Genomic DNA, 18,017 nt, shown 5'->3' with positions numbered 1-18,017 from the left:
ATGGTAGCTTTAGTGGCACTAATGCTTCCTTGCACTGGCTCTTCGAAATGCCCTCCTCAAAAACAAGGCTTGCCCAGGCCTTGCTAGCCCCAAACATAGCTGATAACTGGAGTGCTGCTGCAACAATGTCTTAGCAGGTTTCCCAAACATTAAGAGTAGTGCTAGCCTAATTTCATTATTTAAAAACTTTCAGAAACAAGAAAAAGTTTTCTGAAAATCCTTAATAAATAGTATATCATGGTAATCACCACTATCTACTAGTTATCTACAATTTATGTACAGGGGACTTTTTTGATAAATATATTAATATTACTTAATGGTATAAAACAATTAATGTTATTTTTCCATATGCATAACTGGCTTCTAACTTGTCAATTTCCCATACACCTGATTTATCACCAAACTACCACTAATAAGAAAATAGAAGCATCTTCTTAGGACAATGTCAGTAACTAAGAACCAGTATATATACAAGGCATATCAATAATGTAAATAATTTTTTAAGAGATATAACTTCTTCAAGTGACTACCACTTTCTCCAAATGATTTGCCTTCAAAAGCTCACCCTTATGAAAAGATATATAGGTGCTATTCAACACATTCTGAGACCCTCTTTTAAAACCCCCTAAAGAGCTAACTGGCATATTAGCTACAAAACCCTGACTGGTCTTTATGTATAAGCTAAGAGAGTTTGAAGTTAATTGTCACTGATTGTGGTATGTGAAGATGGGGAAATCCAGCTGGGTGACATTTAGAGTAACAAACAAAACAAAACAAAAAACAAAAAACTCTGAAACTCATTTAGGATGGTTCTGAAGGAAATTCTTAAAAGTAGTTCCAAAAATATTCTGATCAAAGAAGGCACTGATGAATTATGGTAGGAACCTCCCAATATATGATGAGTAACACTCATTTTGATGTGTAACTCCTAAAATATTTATTCTTAAAGTTTTAACTACCTTTCTAGTCATCATGTATATTAGAATACTGACTTGGACTAACACACTATGAAAATCATACATTTATTAGCATATAAGAATTTCTCTCTCTAGGCCAATTATTTATCCTTTCCTGGTCAGAAACCACTAGATAATCCATCATCAAAAATAAAGATGACAAAACTAATATTCAAGTTTGGTAGGAGGAGTTCATTTTTAAAAATTATTATTCAAGTTTTACTTTAATGAAAATAAAATGGAAAAACCTTAACAGAAGGGATAATCTACACACAAGTTAAATGATTAGCACATGCATTAGCTAGAAGTTCTTGTAACTATGTTCCCTCACTCTTGTTTTCAACAAGGTGTTCTATTTGCCTTGCTGGGATGGTCAACTAAGGCTGTTCATGAGGCCATAGTTAGGACCTGCCCATGCATCTCTGTACCAATGAGACACTGCTAGTGTGGGCAAGTAACCAGAGGGAAAACAGACAAGACAAACAGTTTAATATAATCCATCAACTCTACTGGAAAAATAATCGTACTGAACAATGAGGCGGCACATAACTTTAATACACAGAGGGCAGTATACATTAATACAAGTATCAGTGAAGGTATGTTAGGCCCTCCCTGAGACAGGGAAAATGAGATATTCCCTTAATAGTTTATTTTATTTTTAATATTAAATGCCAAAGGAATAGCTGCCTGCCAGATGAATTTTTTTGGAACTCAGGGGCATGGGAGAAGTCAAGAAAACAGTTTTAAAAATTTATGATTGGAACCACTGGTATAAAAAATACAGTGACATCCATTAAACAGTACTGGTTACTACAGAAAAACAAAGTCAAAGAAGTATCTACCTATCCTAAGGAACTTGTATTTTAGAAAAAGTTAGCACAATTTGATCCTTTATGGTGTCAGTCTAAAGATTAAACGATACTTTAGCTGTCACTAGCAGACCCAAAGGGCAGTACAAAACTGCAAAAAGGAAAGAGAAAAAGATGGTAAAAGTTAGAAGAGGTAGCAAAAGAGAAAGACAGTGGAGAGTAAAATAAGGCCACTCAGTCACACATTACAAGAGATCTCTCTTGAGCTAAAGAATGAGAACAATATAACAGAGGTGACTCTGGGGACTTGAAAAGGAAAAATAATATTGATACAATGTCAGAAGTCAGCTTAGAGACCAGGTCCCACTATTTTAGGGTTTTAGTTGGGAATTAGGGATGCAATGTTCTTCTTCCCTAATTATCTCCTTAATAAAAATTTTCTGACAATAAATATGAAACAAATTGGACTCGAAAACTCATAAAGCAACACTATCCATGTTACCAAAGGTAAGAGTCTTTTATTTAAAAGGACTTTGAACTGTAAGTATCAATTGGTTCAAAGCAGTGATCCGTAAGTAACACTTATGCAAATCCCTTTCTTGAGCTGCTGAAAAGGAAAAGAGAACATACCCTTTTAATGTCAGTGATGGCACTCACTGAGCTGGGATACTTGAAATAATCAGCAAGCATGGCAATGAGGTGATCAGTAATGCTAGCAATTCTCTGTAGTTCAACATCTGGCTCAATCAGATAGGCGAGTGTCTCAGCTCCTTCGACTCTCTCCTCTAGTAATCTCTCCTTACTGCACATTCGAACCAAACAAGGCAATGTCTGAAAGGTAGTAAAATTAATTATTTGATTTTTGGTAAAGGCAAAAGATTGATGAAGAGCATATGGTGACTGAATCAATTCAATGGTTTTTATTGGGAGCCATGCCTGTGATCAAATTTTCAATGAAGACTTACAGAGAATAAGAGGTTTTTTAAATGTAAAAATATGTAAAATTTAGTGCAACTGAATCATTTATGCTGGCACACTAAACTCTAATCATATAATCAAAGTATAAGCATACAAACTCTAATTAGGCTTTGTGACCAATTAAGACTACAAGTGTTATTGTACAACCTTATAAAAGACATTTCAGAATCCCTAATAAATCATGTCTGATGTTTCTGCACCAAGTATGTATTTATTTACCTGTCATGCAGCAGTTTAATGAGGAACAATCTTGTCTTAAAAAAGTATGCTATTTTTTTCTTAGTGAGTAATATAGCTGGATTGACTTTTATTTTTTGTTTGGGGATTAATATCTACAGTTGCAAAAAAAAAAAAAATACAGCTTTAATAATTCAGTAATCTTACCATTACTCAGATTCCATCAGTTCTCCTATAATGCAAGTGAAATGCATTAATTATAGTTCCTAGGTTTCCCAAAGAGCTCCTTGGAAAGACTAGTCATCCAATTTTACTTCTGAGATCCTTCAAAAATCTTGGTACTGGTCTTGGTTGGTTGGTTATCTACATTAGATTCCCAATAAAAATATCCCATGTGGAAGTAAAAACTGAAATGTTACAATTATAGGAAGCCTTCCTCAGCTACTGTAGTCAACTGTACTTTGCTCTTTTCTAAGTCTCCATTGTATCTTTACCATGTTTAGCATTTCATTGCTTACTACTGATTTCAGGATATTGATCTTATTGAGTCTTTTCAAAACAGGCCTAGGCTTCCAAGAGGAAGCTTTATTCTTATTTTCCTTTGAACAGTTACTAACATTTATCAATACCATAAATTCATGGATTACTGAATTCCATGCTCACAACTACCACACAAAGAACATACTATTAACCTAGTTGACCAATACGGGGTAAAGCAGTTAAGAAAATAAACCAAGATCCTTGCACAGAAGCACTTAGCACTCTATGCAGAATTGTTTACTAAAGCAAACATTAATCTTCTTTTATCCTTGTGTTAATTTTGAACGCTGATAGTGAGATCTCACATTCATAAAATGACACATAGTCAATTTATTTATACTTGTTTTGTTCTTTCTAGCAAGACATTTAATATGTTTAATATACTGTCATTCTCACAATAACCCTGTGGGATAACTGAGCAGGAATTCTTGCCTCCCTTTTCACAATTAGGAGTCTGAAGCACCAAAAGAATCAGGGGTGTGCGCAGAGTCCCCACACTGGGCAGTGGTGGCAGCGGTTAAGTCAGATTCCAGGTCTGGGGACTTTTAGGGCTAGTCTCTTATCTGGGTTTTTCTGACTTCTAGTTGATTTGGACATCAATAATAATAAGTGTGTTCATAGGTTATTTACTTATTCTTTCTCATTATGTCTTTTGAGTAATCTGCTACAAGGGTGATATAAAGTCTTTATCTATAGAGCTACTAAGCTGTTTCCTACAAAACAATGAAAATTAAGGGTTAAAATATATTTTCTCTTTCACCTGAATTTTACATATTTTTTCCAATTTTTATATCCTCATTATCATAAAAATGAAAGAGGTATGACAAGGAAATAATTATTTCACTTTGACCTTCAAAACACATCTAAAACTAATTTTTAAAAACTACATGGAATTTCACTGAGAAGCATGGTGTTTACTATATTTTATTCTATGTACACATATCATAGTGACAAATGTGTAAAAAAAATAGGAATGCCAAAATTTATTTTCAACATTTATAGGATTGGATAATTTTCACATGCTTTTTTAGAGAATTAATTAGCTCACCTTTAATACAATACAGTTGTCATCTGTCCGAATTGCTCCAGCTCTACACATGTAAGTTAAACTGGAATAAGATGGCAGAAAGTAAGTTTTCTCTTATGTTTTAAAGCTTTAAAAGGAAAATTACTTGCCTTTTAAGATTTTATGGGCCAAAAGTGGGACAATTACTCTCATTTATTTTGGGGGAGGTTTTGACATCCTCTTATCTGAGGTTAATTTAATAGTCAAAGAAAACTAACTGATATATAGATGACCAGATATAAGTTTAAAAACAAAAACTTAACAAAATTGTTTTTAAATAAATGGCCTAATAATAGGTGGATCAATTTTGAAGCTAGGTGCTGGGCACCTTAGAGTTCTTTATATTTTTCTCCATATGTTTTTATGTTTTAATTTTTCCATTATGAAAAGGAAAAACACTAAAATATAAAGTTAACAAAGTAAGTTTAAATGAAGTTAAGTTGAGATATTCCAACTTCAACAGCAGAAGAATCATAGAAGCAGCATTTAACTTCTAACACATATCGGCATCCGTAAAAAATTAACGAACTATTCAGAGATTACCAGTAGTGGCTTTAAAAATTAGGCAATGATTTGGTTCTACTGAAAAACAATGAACCTTCACAATTATATTTGGCTTTGAATAAGCATATAATTACTTTGCACTCCTTAAGTAGGTAATGAATGTTAAGCACTTCAGAAACTAAATTAATGAATTTCTTTTTTCTATTAAATTCCTTTAGTAAGCTGGGTGGAAAAAACAAAAACAAACAAACCATGTTCTGGCTTCTAGGGAATGCAATAAACAAATCAATAAAAATTCTTTACTTATATTGTAGGGGGCTGAATTCTTTATAGCTGTTACCATTATCTTAAGGGTTGTAACCCCACTGATTTTTTTAGATCAGTTCCATGACAGGACTACGTTACTAATAAAGAATCAAATACTTGAAAGAATCCAACAAACAAAAAATAGAAGTAATATAAAAACAAAAAATAAAACAATTCACTGTGCATGAGTAATTTGCTGAAAATTCCTCGCCAAAATACTAGAAAGCCACAGCTTCTTAAATGCTGAAACTAAACAATTCATTTAGCATAGAACCCTATGCAACAGGTGTTCAACTTATCTGTTAGTGTATTGATAATTGCAGAATTAGCATGTATTGAAGGCTTACATGAGCCAGGAGTTATGCTAGTAAGAACTTTATTTAACTAGTCTTATAAACTGTTACATCTCTATGAGAATTTTGTTTTGTTTTGTTTTGTTTCTTCTAAAATGAGGAAACTACATTCTCTGAAATTGTGTCTTGGTTATCAACGTCAATTAATTCTCACTCCATATTTCTCTATCTTTATATTTTCATGGCTTCATACTTTTAATATTTAGCATAATACGTGCCAGTTAATTCTCATCTAATTCTGTATTATTTCACCTGAAATACAGAAAGGAAATATAATAAAGTAATTTTCTGTAGATAGTGTTAGATGTTATATGAGAGTCCTGTTCTGCATGCTACTGAGTAAATGGAGTAAAAACTCACATCCATTTAAGAAAATGTGAGACAACCCCACAACTTTCAAATTTCAAAATCTCAAAATAAGATGAGATTGAACTAATCAATCTGTCCAAAAATTCTCTAAGATACTGATAAAGCTCTATCTTTCTTCCCATATTGTCTTGACTTTTACCATTTTGCTGATGTGAGTTGCATCTCAATAGGCTTATCCCTCTGTAACATCTTCACAAAAATTTGTGGTAACAATTCTCCATCAACCAAAACTAGAAACAGAACAAACAACAAGAATTAAGGAATTCTTTAAATCTACAAAGTTTATAAATTAAATCATGTAGGTGCCACTGAAAGTACCAGCCTACCATTTACCAGGGTCATCGATACCTGGGGGTTTTCAAAAGCTAAAACTGAGAAGCATTTCAGTGCTTGCATTCGAACCTGTAAAAATAAATGAACACGTTATTTAAATTTTGTAAGTAAAGATTTTAATGTCTCATAATCTAAACTCTTTTGAAGAAATAACTATTTAATCTGCTAGAGTACTAAAGGACAGACTCAGGGGAATAGAAATAAGACTGTCATATCCAAAGAGTTCAGGAAGTTAAAATTAATTTCCAAGTAATGAAATAGCAAAAATAGCAAAGTAGCAACTAAAATTGAACTAGGTAAGTCCCTAATCAAATTTAAAAGAACACTGTACAAAATGCAATGCTGGTAAAGCAAAGGGAACTTAATAATGATTACCAACCACCTTTCAAGTGGGACATTTCTTTGCAAACAACAAAAAACAGGGAATTGAAGGAGGAATCAAAAAAGAGCACTCTTGTAGTTCTATATGGGATGGGGACGGGAAAGGAAACAAAATTACAATAAAAGTTTGAAAAGGACTAAACTAATTTAACTTTTAACTAAAATATCTATAAATTGTACTACCATCCCTTAAAACCAGGTAACTGGTCTGGGATGACACCAAGGGCCCAAGCTCTTGGCCACATACACCATATTTTACAATCTGCAGGAGCTCCTATGGGAGCTCTTATTTCTTTAAGTCTTTCCGTTTAGGTTTCACCAGAGGATCTAATCCTCACTTCCATGGCTGAGCCTGTAATTTGATATTCTTATGTGGAACCTGGGACTGGCAGGATAGGTAGATGAGGTATAAAGAAATGTCTCTCTCGTTTGGGCAATACTCCTATCCTTGTGAGCTCTTCACCAAGAGTGAACTTTGGGCATCTGAGGTAGGAACAACACGCACAGTAGCAGGCTGTAATAAAGCTAAGTACCAAAAGGGCAAACCGGAATCAGTACAAAATGACTTCTCTGCTCTATAGGATACTCCTGGGATACTCAGATCTAATATGACACAATAATGACAATGTCCCAATATTTGCTCTAATTCACTAGTTGAACAACAATGAAATGCCCAAAGTTTTAGCTAAATGCCTGATAATATATCACGATGACACTTACCTGTATAAAAAAACAGTAAAAAAATTAACAATTCTGAAAACTCTGGACTTTTTAACTCAAAATACAAAACAGAATATATTTTACATGTTGATGTATATGATGTATATGTGCTATAAGACTGAGTGAGTCATTCTGACTAAATGAAGGTCTCAAATATGAAATCCAAAGTCCTTCCTGACAAAGCAAGACACTGCTCCAATCTACTTCATGGCATGAGCTTTGGCACAGACACCTAACTGAAAGAGATTATTAATGATCACAGGTGAAAATCAATAGCAACTCATACCACAACCATATCCTGAAAAATAAAATGGAAAGGCAATATTGATTGCAATATCTATCAAAGAATAAAATATATAGGTCTCTTTCTAGAGCAACATTCTAGGAACCAAATAAAGTATAAAAATCTGGACATAATTTTTAACATCTTACTTTGTAAGATACTGAGGTTAGTAGGTGAGCAATATTCTGAACTGCACCATGGTTAAATAAAATTGTTTGATGATCTGGACCCTGCAAGGAAAAAGAATACAGTACTATATTAAGAAGAGCAATGATTCATTCCAGTAAAACATTTACTTAAACATAGAAAACCATGCTCAATTCAATGCAGAATTCTCAGTTACCTTTCTCTTGCATAAACACATTCCCTAAAAAGCAAGGTAGACACTGTTTTTAGTCTTGCAAGGGGCTACCATATCTTACCTCATCCTAGTTCTGTAAAATTATTGCTTCCTTGCCTCCTACAAACAAGGAAGGGGACACAGAGCTATCCTGGCACAGGCCCCCTGCAATTCTTAAATAGACGCTATCACAGCAACAGAACTACTATGAATTTTGCATTTCATGTGCACACCCTCACCCACAATGGGAGTCATTCTTACAACTTAAGACTGATGAACTAGTGAGGAGATTTCTAAAACTAAATAATTACAGGAAGAACTGGAGCAGGGACTAACCGATCTCAACACATCAGAAAGTTTGAGCAATGGATGGTGGGAAACACAATACTCCATAACTGAGAAGTGAACAACATGTTTTGGTTTCTGTTTCTATCTCATTTCTCTTCTTAGAATTACTACTTCTTGTTGTATGTCATGCTTATCATTATTCAGAAGAGAAAAATGGAGCACTGAAAGGTAGATTACCTGTCTCGGTGTACACAGGAAACCAGATACTAGTCTGGAGAAAGAGCTCTCAGACCAATTTCTCCAACCCACTATTCAGCCAAGTAACAACTATTCTAAGGTGCTCATTCCTTCTTACACCAAAATACCCATCATCCGAAGTGGGGAGATTAGCATTCATACTTCTGAACAACAAAACAGCTGCATTCTGTTTTATGAATAATAATCCTCTAAATATTTTATATACTATTAAAAGGGTCCTTTAAAAAAGACTTCAGCAATCTCTTAATTTCTATATATTTTCTAACTTCTAATTTCTTATTTTTAATCTATAGTATGTGATATTCCACAGTTTACTCAGACAAACCCCAATTACGTATATTAGGTAGTTTTTAATGTCTTACTTTTATAAGCAATGTTTTGTTGAATTTTATTAAAGCTGTATCTCATTGAAGATCCTTAGGGAATGGGGATAAATTTCCAGAGTACAATTGCTTGATACATTTACCACTGTATTTCCATCCAGGAAAGTGCAAATTTGCCCTTATAATTGAAAATAGTGACATTCTTAGGACCGGCTGAAAGTGTGCTCTGTCTTCCTACCTCATCCTCATCCCTGCATCCGCAATTATAATTACAGGCACTACTAATTTACTTGCTATGTGCTAGGCACTGCTCTAAATGCTTTACTTTGAACTATCTTGTTTGAAACACTGGAGAATCTGGCTGATTCATTATAAAGATAGTGGTGGAAGCAAAATAGAGACAGACTCATAGAGAGCAGGCTGACAGTTCTGGAGGAGGGGGCAATGAGGGTATGGAGGGATCGAGCAAGTAAGAAAAAAGAAAGGAAAAATTCATGAGTACGGACGAAAGTGTGGTGATTACGGAAGGGGAGAAGGGATGGAAATGAAAGAGGGGATGGGGGGGGATAAGTGGTGATGGAAAAAAATACAATAAAAAATAATAGAAAATAAAAAGGTAGCGGTGGAGATTGTAATGGGGGAGCCAAGAAAAAGAAGAGTCTCTTAAGAATCTGAGCCATTTTCTTTTCTTACCTAGTAACAAATAAGTAACTAGAATGAACTGTGAAGATGAGCCTAAATTAGCCTTGGCTGACATGCCAGAATACTAAAATTTTTTTGCCTCCTTTACAAATTTTAACACCCCAATTTAAATGCTGACAGTGCTTGTAGAATAGCTAAGTAGGCAGGGTTTTGCCTCTGTCCCTTGCACCTCACTGTTTTTCTACCTATGTATTCAGCCAATCTGTTCCCCTGTTTTGACGTGACCTATTATTAATAGAATTTTTATATTCATCAAGACATTTTATATTTATACAAATAAATAAGTACATTCTTTCCCATTTTAACACAAATGGTAGAATACTATGTATAATTAAGATACACTATATATAAAGTATTTATATATAGTACTAGATAAATTATATATTACCTTAAATCTTTTATATGTTTATAATATATCTCAGAGAACATTCATATCAGTACATAAAGAGCTTTCTCATTTCTTTTTTTGTTCTTTTTGGCCTTATTCCATTGTATGAATGCCCCATACTTTTACTAGTACCCTATAGTTAAGGCATTTAGGTTGTTTTCAGTCTTTTACTATCACAAACGTCATGCCAATGAATATCCATGTGCAAGCATCTTCCCTTCCCCTGAAGAGCTGGGTCACTTATGGAATATCTTTACTGATGGAGTTATGTTTATAAATGACAAGATCAAGCACAATGCAATTCTCTGAACACAGCTGTTCCCCACTGCTAACAAGATGAACTGTACTTTTTTAATCCCTCAAATTCTTTGCCCAAAAGATTGCGGCAAATATTTGTTACAAAAGATCTTTCTCTTCCCTGTGGCTTCAGGCAGGATTGTGTAAAAACAACTGCAAGGAAGGAATTAGTGGCTGTACCAACTAGAGAGGAGGAGCTGTTGTTTGATTCTTACTAAGTCTCTCTAGTCTCTCCAATCAGCCTGCAGGAACCTAGGGTTATGAAGGCAGCATTCACAGAGGGTATGAGGCACATAAGCCCTCATGATCATAAACTCCAAAAGACAGGTTTCAGAAATTTCAGTAACTGCTTAAGAAGTGACAACAATTTAGAATTTAGAGCTCCAATTAACATTATTATTAGCCTTTTTTTGCTTCTTAAGAAATCAGGAAGAGAAATACAGTACACAAATACTTTAGTAACTTTCCTCTTTTTCTGTCTCCTCTCCCCAAATTATGTAAATTTACTTAATATTTATAGGAGTATAAGTAAATCTGTGAATGAGTTTTAAAATTCTATTATGACTCTTACATATAAACTCAACAAAAAGGAAATAACATGTTTTTGTAATAATGACAATACAGAAATCATCAGATCAATTGTTTCATAGACATATATTGTTAGTATGTCAGCAGAGAAATTAATATTGTATTTTAGGCTATTTCTATTGCCACTGAGTTTATAAATGCTATAATGTTTCCTGAGGTCTAGTTATATCTCAGAACAATTGAATCTGGTCATTTAATTACAGCGGCAAATGCTCCTATCAGGCTAAAAGAAGGCTGAATTAAGATTTTCTCTGTTATGTTTAGTTCTATTAGTGGCAGAAGGGTGCCTGTAAATTCCTTCTCAGCCGAAGTTTCTTTCCAGCACAAGAACTAGTGATTTAACGGTATTCTTTTATTTATGATTTCAGCTAAAACAGCACTGAGAAGTTCCAGATGAGCAAGCCTAAAAGTGGTAAGGTTTCTTTCTTTTTTAAAAATATTTATTTATTTTTAGAGAGCAGAAGGGAGGGAGAAAGACAGAGCAGAAACATTGATGTGTGAGAGATACATCAATCGGTTGCCTCTCGTATGTTCCCAACTGGGGACCTGGCCCACAACCCAGGCACGTGCCCTGACTGGGAATCAAACTGGCAACCCTTTGGTTCGCAGGCTGACACTCAATCCACTGAGCCACACCTGCCAGGGCAGAAATTTCTAATGAATAATACTAAAAGTGATTTGGATAATTTCAGAAATGGGATTTTTCAAACTTCTCATAATTTAACATAATTTGACACGTAGTAGTTACATACATCCAGGTCCAATTTTCAGTGCCCTTTTGGGATTACCATACTTGTAACTAGTATATGCTGTGTTCTCAAGCACTTAGGTATAGATGCTCAGAGATTTTTATTGATGCATAGAGTTCTGGAGTATTCTTTTCTACCTGGCAGGGCTGGCTACAAGACGCCATTTCATTGTTGGAAGATTCTAGACCCTGTTGGTTTACCTCATTTTTAGTAAATGAATTGCAACAAAAACAATGCTTTCTCAAAGCCTTTCTTTTTTGCCCACCTCAGAAGATTAAGAGATCATTTGACATCCCTGGTTCTATGAGTCAGTTTATACATTGTTAGAGCAATCTGAGAAGAGAAACCTGAAAGATTTTTGACAAAAATCTTAAATTCCAAACATCTTAAATAGAATTATATAGGCTGTGATAGTCCTCTAAAATTTGAGAAGTAGTTTAAACATTTAAATTATAATCAATAGATAATTTTCCTAGTGTAAAATTATTTAATTTTCACTTATCTGGGAAACTGTTCTAAAATATCTGTGATCTTCCTAGTTTAATATACAGGCATTCACTTCTCTCTCCCTTCTTTCTTACAGTTCCTCAAACTACTCGTTTAATATTTGTATTATAAATGATAGGTGAGTAATGTCCTAAAAAACTTAAAGAATCTTCAGATGATAAACTATTTCGTTAGAAGTTAGCAAATGCATAGAAATTATGAAAGCTCTTAAATAGTCACCCATTGTTATCGAAAGAAAAACAATGTGTAAACTATGAAGCAGAATACCCCTTAGTGCTTCATAGCACTCTTCAGATTGGGTTCAGGCCCTTTTAATAACAGAAATTTACTCAACAAAGAGCTGAAGAACCTCTCAGTTCTCCTTGAATAAGATCACTTCAAGTAATTTCCAACAATGTAAAAACTGAGGGTGTGGGGAAACAGTCAAGATCACACAGTGCTGGTAGGAATATAAAACAGGACAACCTCTATACAAGACAGACAACATACGGTAAAGTTACAAATGCACACACTCTTTGATTCAGCAATTCCAGTTCTTATAAAATATCTTACACACAAGGTATTTGTTGCAGCATTGTTCTGTAACCATATAAGAAAGGAAACAAGCTAAATGCCCAACAACAGAGGACTGGTTAAATAAGTTACTGTACATCTATACAGTAAAATACTACTTTTACTGTTTATAGAAAATGAATGAGGGAGCTCCTTATGCACTGATATGGAATAGCCTTCAAAATATGTTAAGTAAAAAAATGCAAGGAGTAGAAAGAACGTATGGTATACTTTGATTTATGTCAAAAAAAAAGGGGGAAGGGGATAAATACATAGGTCTGCTTATATGTATAGATTGTCTCTGAGAGGATACACAGAGAAGGCACATCTCCTGAAGGTATATAAAGTTTTACACTACAGAGAATATTTATTCTGGTTCTTACTTTACAGCAGTGCGAGAAGATCTGACAGATGTACTCCTGGGTGTAGCGGGACCTGCTAAGCAGTGCCATGAGGTGTGGTATCACCGTAGCATCCTGGAGTTGAAGAGAAGGAGAGCACAGCAACAAGGAACTTAGACACTGTGGAGTACATCTAACACCCTGTTTCCATGAGTAGGTACTCATGCAAGCCTCTTAATGACAGTAAATCAAGTCTACTTAAGGAACGAAGGAAAACAAAAGCAACATAGCCATCAAAACTGTCTGGGCAAAGAAAAAGGAGAAGGGCTTTAATATTCAACCTCAATAAGAACAGAAAATTCTCAATTTCTTTCCCATAAATAGCCTTCATCCCACAATAAAATCATTTTAGTAAGACTTGACAGAAATCTGTTCTGAAATCCAACTGTGAGGTAACTAGTAAGATATACAATAATAGATAGCTTCTAGGGAGGAATTAGTGTATAAAAATAAAACTTGGCAATTAGGATCCCTGAGATGTTATGGTAAGTATCAGTAATCAGTAACAATCTCTCATAATGACTACAGTTAGCTAATTTCAATTGTCACAAGAGCAACTTCTCACCTATAGCATACTCTGTACCTACTGCTGACACTTAACATACATGATGGTATAGAAGACAAGAAGAATCCACCCAGCATCCTGCAAGTCTCTCAAAAATCTTTTTTTTTCCTCCTCAGAATGAGAAAGGAATTAAAAGTTGAAAGGATATTTGAAATGAACCACAGGTGGAAAGGAGACTACACTCAAGCATCCTTGCCAATGCTGTCAAGAGTCCTAGAGCTATGCTTCTCATGGATGAATGTGCATGCAAATTCCAAGAAGAAACTTTGGTGTGCACATTATGACCCTGTCGGTCTGGAGTAGGACCTAAGATCGTGCATTCTAACTAGCTCCCAAATGACTAGTGCTGGTCCATAAATCACACTTTGACAACAGAAAACAGAAGGCAAGGAAGAAAACTTAAAGAAAAGAATGCCCAAGATATATAAAAACTAAGTAGAAAAAGAGAAGGCTGTTGGTTCGCATGTAGAATCTTTCCCCCTTGCTTGTTAGTACAACCCTTCTGTGTTGTCACAGTTTAAAAACAAAATGAAAAACATACAAAACCTCAAAGAAAGTCAAGTACTAAATGCAAAGAAAGAAAAGAAAGAGTGCCCTGACTGGTGTTGCTCAGTGGGTTAGGCAACATCCCATGAACCGAAAGGTCACCGGTTCAATTCCCTGTCAGGGCACATGCTTGGGTTACAGGCCAGGTTCCTGTTTGGGGTGTGCAAGAAGCAATCGATTAATGATTCTCTTGCACATTAATGTTTCTCTCCCTGTGTTTCTCCCTCCCTTCGCCTCTCTCTAAAAAAATAAATAAATAAATAAGTAAATAAAATCTTTAAAAAGAAAAGAGAGAAGCTAAGGGCTGGAAGCAGAAGATGGGGATGTGGGTAGCAGATAAGATAGATCAGGCAATCCAGAGGAAGACAAAAAAAGCCTCTTATAGGCTTCTGAAACCGCTCCCACATGCTTCCTTTCCTCCATTGCTCTCTTATCTCTTAGTTTTCCTGTTACAACAACCGCTATGCTGTTTCTTCACACCTACCTTTTTCTGCCAGTTCTGTTATATATCTGCAGTTTATAGTTGAGTAAATGGGAGAAGAATAGTTACATAATTTGCCCATTGGATAAATGGAATTTCAAACTAGACATCCTGCCCTTTTCTAATTCGACCGCTGTCTTTAGTTTAGTGCCTGAGTTACCGCCACAGCTGGCCTCTTCACTATCCAACTTACAAACTTTCAATTACACTGAAAAACTACTCTCTGTCATTATTCTACCCAAAACTTTTCACGGATTCTCCATTGTCTCTGCGGCATACAACTGAGGTGCTTCACCCTGGCAGGGTTGCTCAGTTGGCTGGAGCATCAGCCCGTGCACCAAAAGGTTACAGGTACAATCTCTAGTCAGGGCACCTACCTAGGTTGTGGGTTCAATCCTTGGTTGGGGCGTGTAAGGGAGGCTACCAATCAATGTTTCTCTCTCTCACTCATTCTCTCCCCCGCCCCTTCCTCTTGCTCTAAAATCAATAAAGATATCCTTGGGTGAGGATTAAAAAAAATAGGAAAAAAATTGAGATTTTTCATAATTTATATGCTCTTAATGTGAAAGTCACTCAATGTCCAAGTCTTAAGTTTTCTTATGTAAAAAAATTAAGTTGGTGTTGACCAGAGTCTTCCAAGTTATGCACCATGATTCAGTAGTGAGTTATGAAATCAGTTTAGAGTGTGGGGAGGAAGAAATAAAACAGCTAGCCAGGATAAATTTTTCCCTCTATTATTGGGCTGGGGGTTTGGAGGAAACGTCTAGGGGAGTGATTTTCAAACTTTTTCATCCCATGGCACACATAAACTAATTATTAAAATTCCTTAGCACATGCAAAAATTTATTTTTTACCAATCTGACCCCCCAAAAAAGGTATAATTTTGATTCATTCACACCAGATGGCTACTGTTGTGTTGGCTGTCATTTTTCTATTTGACAATCTAAGGGAGAAGAGGTCAGTGCCCCTGATGAAATAGGCAGGTACTGCATGTTTTAAAAAATTCTTGAGGCACAACACTGTGCCTCTTGAGGCACACGGGTTGAAAATCGTTGTTCTAGGGTAAAGGCTAGTGACTATTTAACCTCTGTAAACAAGACAATAGGCACTTAGGAAAACAAACTGGTATTTACTAGGCAGAGAGTCCTGTGGAATGCTTTGAGGAGAATGTTACCAATTTATGGCTGCTTATAGTACCAGTGGGTTCTCAAAGAGTGGTCCAAGGACCAGCAGAATCTAAGCTACTTGTTAGAAATCCAAATTCTCAGGCCCCACTCCAGACTCAGTGAATTAGAAACTCTACAGGTAAGGTCCAGCAATCTGTGTTTAACAAGCCCTCCAGGCAATTCTGGTGCACGCTAAAGTTTGAGAACCACTGTAGTAAACAATTTACAGACTTATGAGGCGTGGCTCCCTGAAGAATGTCACCCAAATCCCTGACGTATAAAATTGAGATGCTTCTTGATTTAGAGCCTCCCTGCTGTATGAGGTGACTTATAAACCTCCCTTACGATACTTATATATCATTGCCAGCCAGAGGAACATGTGTCTGATGTGGGAATCACAGATTATGAAGCCACGTGACATGTACTCCCTGATTGTTTTGCCTATGCCTCTGGATTACTTATGGTCTTAAAATATTTGTAAAGCATGATTCTGGGCAAGAGCTCTGATTCATATGTGTTCTATTTGACATTCTGATTCTTTGTGTTAGCTCAAAGAATCACAACCAGCATCTTTTAAAAATGAAAAAGGATATAATAGAAATCAGAGGGCATCACTTTTATGGAACTATTTTGTGAAGACTGCCTCAGGATTCTCTCATTCTTACTCTGTCTCACACACAAATTTCACAAATGTGCATAGTATGACAATGGAAAATACATTTCTTATTGTGGATCATGGATAAAAGTATTTGAAAAATTCTGGTCTGGATAATTTTCATTAAAAAAGCCCCAAGGTATCAACAGATAAAAATACTCACCCCTCCCCTGACCCCCAATAAACCCTGAGGTTTGTGAAAACTACTGAATGATTCCAAAGACCTTTGGATTCTCTCACACGTGATTCTAGCTTGCAAGTCAGCCTCTTGCAAGCTGATTCTGCTTCACCTCTCCAACTGCAGCTCACACTCATGCCCTTCCCACATTACACTATCCTGCCCACAATCCTGCATATTCTCTTACACAGATCTTTCCTAGACTGGCCTCTTTACTCTCTTAATCTTATCCATTATTAAAGACCTCAGTCAAATTCTAAGTTCTTTATAACGTTTTCTCTGCTGGGTTTCGCCTAGAGTGAAGAGAACTCCCTATCATTCATTTAGCATTAAATATATTGCCTTAATTTGTATATACTACAGAGAGCAAAATGGGTCTTTAAAAAAGAAAGCTTATAAATTCCTCAAGTTCTGAGACTATCTTTCTCTTCTTTATACAGCCTAGATCATTTGAAATTTGTAAATTAGCAAGAACTCAAGTACTTCTCAAGATTTTTTTAATAACACAGCTGAGTCTTGAGATGCTAAGTAAATTAGAAGATGTTAGTGAAATGTAACAGATGATTCAAAAATATCTACAACTCACTGTATACAATAACTCCTCCGGAGTGACGGGACTGGTGAAGACGGTGCGCAGGCATCGGAGGCAAGCTTCAATGAACTTCAGGTCTGGGGACAACAGTCCTGTCAATAGAAAATAGATTTGAGACTCAGCTTTTCAACCCAAATTTAACATTGCAAACTGATTCTAATTTTTACTTGTATAAAAATGACTTCCCTACATACCTTGCAGTAAGGCAGGGATAATATGGCAATCTAGTAGAGACTTGACATTGTTTTCAGTACCCATAGCAAGACTTCCCAATACCACTGCACATTCAGTTTTCAGCTCTGTACTTGAGGTTTCTTGCTGAAGCAAGTACAACAATCTAAAAAGAATGAACTTGATAAACAGAAAAGACTAAAACCTTAAAAGTAAATTAGCTAAAAGTAACGTGACAGAAAAAGGCAACCAATACATTTCACTGCACATACTAAAAATGCGGTTGGCAAGCTCATGAAGGGTAAGAAATGGCCACTTGTTTTATTAGCTACTAATTCAATAAAGCAATATCTGGGGAAAATCTAAAAGAGGTTTTTCTTCATTTTGAGCAAAAGAACTATCATATAATCTCAAGAGTTTATCAGAACTCTAAATCTGAAAGTTGTCCAAGGTGGCCTCTATAGAAACAGCAACATCACAGGTCCATGTTATCTG

General features: G+C 35.4%; 2 protein-coding genes across 2 annotated transcripts in view; one reads left to right on the top strand and one right to left on the bottom strand.

The window, feature by feature from the left end:
• Positions 1 to 14,208, top strand: part of NME9 (NME/NM23 family member 9) — an 80,041-nt gene extending 65,833 nt beyond the window's left edge. The window contains exons 10-13 of the mRNA XM_054595125.1: positions 11,328 to 11,371; positions 12,292 to 12,333; positions 13,158 to 13,321; positions 13,850 to 14,208. Coding sequence (XP_054451100.1) covers positions 11,328 to 11,356 — 29 coding nt within the window. The 3' untranslated portion in view covers positions 11,357 to 11,371; positions 12,292 to 12,333; positions 13,158 to 13,321; positions 13,850 to 14,208. The remainder of the gene's footprint in view (positions 1 to 11,327; positions 11,372 to 12,291; positions 12,334 to 13,157; positions 13,322 to 13,849) is intronic.
• ARMC8 (armadillo repeat containing 8) overlaps positions 1 to 18,017 on the bottom strand; it is a 99,080-nt gene that overhangs the window by 45,665 nt on the left and 35,398 nt on the right. Inside the window, exons 4-11 of the mRNA XM_054595123.1 lie at positions 17,546 to 17,688; positions 17,346 to 17,443; positions 13,151 to 13,243; positions 7,925 to 8,005; positions 6,385 to 6,460; positions 6,198 to 6,288; positions 4,509 to 4,569; positions 2,396 to 2,596 (exon numbers count right to left, since the gene is read on the bottom strand). Coding sequence (XP_054451098.1) covers positions 2,396 to 2,596; positions 4,509 to 4,569; positions 6,198 to 6,288; positions 6,385 to 6,460; positions 7,925 to 8,005; positions 13,151 to 13,243; positions 17,346 to 17,443; positions 17,546 to 17,688 — 844 coding nt within the window. The remainder of the gene's footprint in view (positions 1 to 2,395; positions 2,597 to 4,508; positions 4,570 to 6,197; positions 6,289 to 6,384; positions 6,461 to 7,924; positions 8,006 to 13,150; positions 13,244 to 17,345; positions 17,444 to 17,545; positions 17,689 to 18,017) is intronic.

The sequence above is a fragment of the Pteronotus mesoamericanus genome, unplaced genomic scaffold, assembly GCF_021234165.1.
Source record: "Pteronotus mesoamericanus isolate MK-2021 breed Mesoamerican mustached bat unplaced genomic scaffold, CSHL_Meso_final scaffold_54, whole genome shotgun sequence".
In the NCBI taxonomy this organism is placed as follows: domain Eukaryota; kingdom Metazoa; phylum Chordata; class Mammalia; order Chiroptera; family Mormoopidae; genus Pteronotus; species Pteronotus mesoamericanus.
The sequence above is the reverse complement of the archived record's forward strand: the minus strand, read 5'-3'. Positions and strand labels throughout refer to the sequence as shown.